A 5,601-nucleotide genomic window follows, 5' to 3' on the forward strand; every position below is an offset into this window, starting at 1 on the left:
TATCGCCGACTCTGTCTCGTAACACAAAAGACATACTGGCTTTTCCTCCCTGAAACACAAACACGTATTTGCTTTCCCATCTATCAATAAATCGCCTTCCTTCCACATCAATCTTCCTCTTACTGGACATTCTGGGATTCAAATTGCTCCACCAAAGACGGTAAGATGTGTCACCTAAGTAAAAGATCTAGATGATACTTTCACCTCCATCAACTAGTACTGAAGAAAAACCAAAATCCTGGACCTTTCACAATAAGCCCCGTGGTAAGTCAGAACGCTTGCTGAGCCTGTCGCAAAACATCTGCCATGAAGATCTCACATGGGTGACCTCCACTAGTGGCAACCACGGCAAACCGTGTCTTACGGAAGTGAGGCCATGGGTATCGACCACACGGCAGCTCATCCCATTTCAATCCCTCCCCCAAATCTACCTGCAAGTTCTTGAGAGCTCCTCTCACCCAGGTGAGATGGAGAAGAGACATCCGTCCCTCAGCCCAAGTAGATTCACTAATTCCTACATTGGCTTCGCCATCCCAGGCTGCTCCCTTGAATTCTTGAATTAGATTCTGGAGGAACTGTTACTCTTTTAGCAACTAATTTGAATGAAAAATACCTATTGCTATAATAAAAGCATTCTGAAACTAATAGACACTGGCAGATCATCTTCTCAGGCCATTTTGTCCATTAACAGCAGCTGTGTCACGCACCTGTGCTGTTAGATTGCCCACAGAAGAATTCGGAAGACCTATGAAGATGTCACATATTTCCTTATTTGCAGAACAGAATCTACAATGATTATTGAAGTGTATCACCACTATCCATATAAAATAAATGAGAGATACTCCATAGATAGTGTGAGGACATCACTATCATCTGTATCACACTTGACTGATGAGTTCTCTGCCCTTACCTGAAGTTTGAGGCCAAACTTTTGCCAAGAGATTTTAGATTTAAAACCCATCACCATCCGCCAGAACAATCCTAAGAAAACAGAACTAACCAGCCACCTCCAAAAACCATCTTCCAACTGCTCTTGGACACTGCACCCAAGAAAAAGACCAGCAAGACAAAATCCCCTCAAAGGGTCCCCACGGGGAGGTTGGGAAGACACAAGAGCGCACGCAGTTCACGTTTGGGCTGCAAAGCAAGCAGAAAAGAAAAATCCAAATAAAACCACAGGATGGGACTCGAGAACAGGTTGTGTCACAGAAGAACCAGTTTCCCGGTCCCAGCTCCCCTGCCAGGGCCAGAGCAACGGGACCCTGGGCTTTCCCCTCACACCCATCTACTCTCCCCACGAAAGGACATCTGGGTTCCTCCAGCGCCCACCACAGCCCAGCCTCATATCCAGCTATCGCTCCCAATAAATCATTTGGCAAATCAAGGAGCGGTTAAAACTAACGATGGTGAACAACCCACCAGAGCACAGGTCTGTGCTGACTTTACAGCAGCAGGGAAGTCTAAAAGACAATCAATATTTTTGCACCCATAAAATAAGAGGACACTGAAGGAATATCTGTGGAGTCACACTGGGGGTTTGTTTGGGGTTTTTGCTGCTCTTGTTTTTAGTTTGGGTTTTTTTTTTTGGTTGTTTTGTTTGTTTGGGCCCATTTTGGTTTTGGTTGAGTGCCTTTTTTTCCCCCAGTCATCTTTCCTATGAGAACAGCAGCTTGAGCCTCCCTCTAAGGCTGAAGAAAGATTTAAATGTACTTCCTGGGAAAAAGAAAACCACACAAAAAACCCACCACCCAAACTTTGAGCCCAGCAGGAACTGTTTCAAGCAGCTACAAGCAACTGCAGAAACAAATAAGAACGTGTTAGGCTGTACCTACTAATCACCACAGGAGACACTAATATGAAAAGTGCTTCTATCTGCATTTTAGTTCCTGACACCCACCTGAACAGATTAAATTACTAAAGCGTTCACACAGCAAAATGGAAGCACTGCAAATAGAACCCAGCCAAATACCTGAACCATCAGCCTCTCTCCAGCTCTGTGTTGCTTGCAGGCACTTAGTTTGTGCTGTATTTGTATTTTTATGCAAGACTGAACACTGATGGAAAGGGAATCAGCATTTTCTCAGGCTGCAAGATTGGCTAACAACCTCCTTTCCCATTTCAAGGGGCAGCACACTTGCTTCAAAACTGCACTGCCTGTGCCCTAAACCCAGTCCACACAAAGGCTGCAAATCTCACACAAGCTACCAGTTATCATTCAGTTTTGGAGCATTTTGGGAAGCTCAGCCTTTCAGCGGAGCAGAAACTTCAGAAAGGTGCAGAGCAGATACTTACAGTGTTGTAATGATCGACATAAACCGCATTTCCCAAGCCAAACACAGCGCATCTCAGGCCTTTCAGATACGTTTTCCCAAAGCGAAAGTCACGCGCTGCCTCTTCTAACCCCTTGCAGAACCACGCTGCACTCTCGGTTGGCTGCCCGTCAGTGTACGTAGCTACCAAGAACACACAAACGTTCCTGCCGGTTGTCTAATAATATCAAGAGAATAGAAGAGATCGGTGCATTTCTCAGAACGCTTCCCATTAGTAAGACAACTGGAACACATGGGGAGTTGGAAGAAGTTAAAAGATGAGGTTTTTTCTAAGTGGGATTTTGGTGTGGGATGCTGCAGGTGATAACCCCAACAGTGGCGAACGGCCATCCCCCCTGCAGAGACGCCTTAAATTAGCCAGGAGAGATCAAACTGTCTGTCTGCTGCTTCACAGAGGTGGTACAAGAGAACAGAACATCTCCCTTCCCCACCCCAATCGACAGCTTCTTGAGCAGACTCTTGCAGCAATCAAGTTTCTCACTGATTCAAAAAAACAACTATCAATATTCACAGAAGAAAAATGCCTCAAGGATTACTCCATCTAAATATGACCAGCAAGGAGTTTTTAGCTTATGAGCCTGTGAAGGCTGCAAATTGTCACCATCTGCTTGTTCTGGCTTTGAACCCTTCCCTGGGGATACAGAGACAGAACAGAGGGACCTGGTGCAACCGCTCTCACTGAACTCACACCTGAGTTACAGAACCAGCTCATACCAAGTCACTGTCACCATCAAAATACTCTAGGCAATCCTCTCCTAGGAATATTCAAAATTTAGGTGTTTTCTGCTGAGGGTTGATGGGCTACACTTATACAGAAGGGAAGCGACTTTTAACACACAGCATTGGGAATTTCCAGAATAATAGGAGAGAAATACAAGGGGAAAAGAGCCTTCGCAACACAAGGAAAAGCTTTTCTTTATTAGTCATATTTATAAGGTACTTACCTCCTCTGGATCATAATCTCCCATGCTGATGACTTCCACAGGCAAACAAAGTGAAATAACGGCTTCAGCCAGACCTCTGGCAAACCTCCAAAAAAAAAAAAAAAATAGGAATTTATCAATTGCTTCAACCCAAGCACGGTAGCGACCAAACAACCCCCACACGCCCAGTCACAAGACACCTCCCACAACAGAAAGAACAAAGACATCCGAGAACTGGACACTGGACCTAGAATTCCTCATGTTAAGAAAAAAAAAAATCAAGTATATTGGCTGCAAGAAGAGAGTGACATGAATTTTAATGACTAATGATTTCACATTTACACACACCATTTTTTTCAAAAGCACCTAAACCAGTACTTGTCTCTGAGAAGACCCGCTCGCAACTACGGGTACGGCAAGAGTAAACTTTAAACTTCATCATCAATGTCTCTACTGCATGCGCCATTTAAAGCAAGTAGAAAAAAATGTTATTTTTACATAATTTTACGTTATCTTTCATGTTGGGCAATGACTTCTCATGAGCTAATGAACTTTCTGATGTTTACACTGTGCAATACTTCTAAGGCAAGCAACAGACTTGAGTCTCAATATTTCAAATTACTTCATGTAGGTGGGGAAAAAAAAAAGTAACTGATACCTTTGCTGTGCCAGTCTGAGACCCATAGAAAATCTTTACTTTGCCTCCAGGGTGGCTGATCCATTTACGAGTTTGTCTTCTATTCCTTCAGAAGAAGCTGGATTCCCATTGGATTTTTCACCCTAAGAAACAAGCACCACTTCTCATTCAATCCCTTTTCAAAGTGATGTTAACCCCATTCTCCCAAAACCACTTAAAACACCTATCCTGTGAACAGACTCTCAGCACTAATTAAATGAGGCTATCAAAGCATTTTAGCTTCTCACACCCAGAGAAAGACACAACCACGTCTCTGAACTAGGCCACGCTCCAATAAACTCAGGTCACACGCAGCCGGATCCAGCTGAACGCAGGAACCTCCCAACTCGCGCAGCAGAACTTTGCTCACCTGCGCAAGGAGCTTTTACCATCCTGAACAGCCTAATCCCACTCCCGTCCTAAAACCAGCCCAACCTCATCAGTAACATCAATGGAAAGAGGAACCCGAGAACTCCAGCACAAGTAGAGTGATTGATTTGCAGTGACAGAGCAACCCAGGCTGACACGATCTCTCAGTAACGACGGGAGAAGCGTTCAGCAGAGAGCTGCTCCAACATCAGAGCAACGAGGGCACCGAGTCACCCACAAACATGAGACCGTCCAGGCTGCGGATTATAACCCTCAGGTGCACTGAACTGTAAGGAACGTTCAAGGAAGAAACGTTGTTTTCACAAAACTGGGGAGCTGGCACCTGACCCCCGCGAGGGAAGGGACCGAGACACATCAGACTGTGAATCCTGAATGTAAAACAAAATCTCTTCAAACTAATCCCAGAATGCAAACTGACACCTGTATTTACAAGTTAATCTAGAGGGAAGGACGGCCAAAGAGCCAGGAACCCATTTTTAAATAGATCAATAAGGGAAAGGGTGTTGTTCGGATTAGATGAATGAAATACGTAAACTGAGGCAGGTGTCGGGTGCTCTGTAAACCCTGAAGAACCGACCAGTGGGCAACAGGGGAGGGAAATTGCACCCAGGGTTTGGGGGGATATAAACGGGGGCTTTTTGCCCTATTATGCGTGCCTGCCTTTAGGGAGAACACCCGGTCTTGCAAAATCATTAACAAAATGTGCTTTGCTGAGAGATCCTGCCTGGGCCTGTTCTATTGGCAAGGTGATCGTTTCCTACACGACCACACCTGGGCTCCGCAGTGACCCACGGGGGGGCCCACAGTGGGGCAGCACGTGTCACTGCACCAGTGGGGACCGTCACCCGGCAGCCACTCGCCTCCACACGCAGATTTCGGGGCCTTCTTGGACAAAAGCACTTCCATCTTCCCTTGCCTTCTTTCTGGTTTTGGTGGTGAGGAACTGAACGATGATCCAAATGCTGATCCCAATGATACAGGGAATTGACCTTCTCCCCTGGAGAAGTTGTAGAAACTGAGGGCAACAGAAAGTAGAAATTTGGAAAGGTTGTTAGATGAAGCTTGGAGAGTATTCAGTAACAGGGACAAGGAAGATTCTTGAAAGGATAAGTAAGTATGGAACTGAAGAGGTTGGAAGGCTTTGAAAGCCTTTAGAGAGAGGTCAGTATATATGTTGGGAAAATGAACGTTGGGGAAGGTACAGAGGAAGTAGGCAGAGAGAGAAACAGACAGTAGCAAGTTTTGAAAAAGACTGATGGGAACCTGGAATGAACAGAAACAA

At 45.2% G+C, this 5,601-nt stretch overlaps 1 protein-coding gene across 1 annotated transcript; it reads right to left on the reverse strand.

Annotated features, from left to right (window-relative positions):
* Positions 1–814: 814 nt before the first annotated feature.
* On the reverse strand, positions 815–4,178 carry LOC139829444 (S-adenosyl-L-methionine-dependent tRNA 4-demethylwyosine synthase TYW1-like). The gene is made up of 4 exons (XM_071816976.1): positions 3,912–4,178; positions 3,275–3,359; positions 2,293–2,487; positions 815–1,137 (listed from the first exon to the last, which is right to left on the reverse strand). The coding sequence occupies exons 1-4, from the start codon at positions 3,935–3,937 to the stop codon at positions 1,078–1,080; spliced, it is 366 nt and encodes a 121-aa protein (XP_071673077.1). The 5' UTR covers positions 3,938–4,178; the 3' UTR covers positions 815–1,077.
* Between the last annotated feature and the right edge of the window lie 1,423 nt (positions 4,179–5,601).

The sequence above is a fragment of the Patagioenas fasciata genome, chromosome 19 (assembly GCF_037038585.1).
Source record: "Patagioenas fasciata isolate bPatFas1 chromosome 19, bPatFas1.hap1, whole genome shotgun sequence".
Taxonomy (NCBI): Eukaryota; Metazoa; Chordata; class Aves; order Columbiformes; family Columbidae; genus Patagioenas; species Patagioenas fasciata.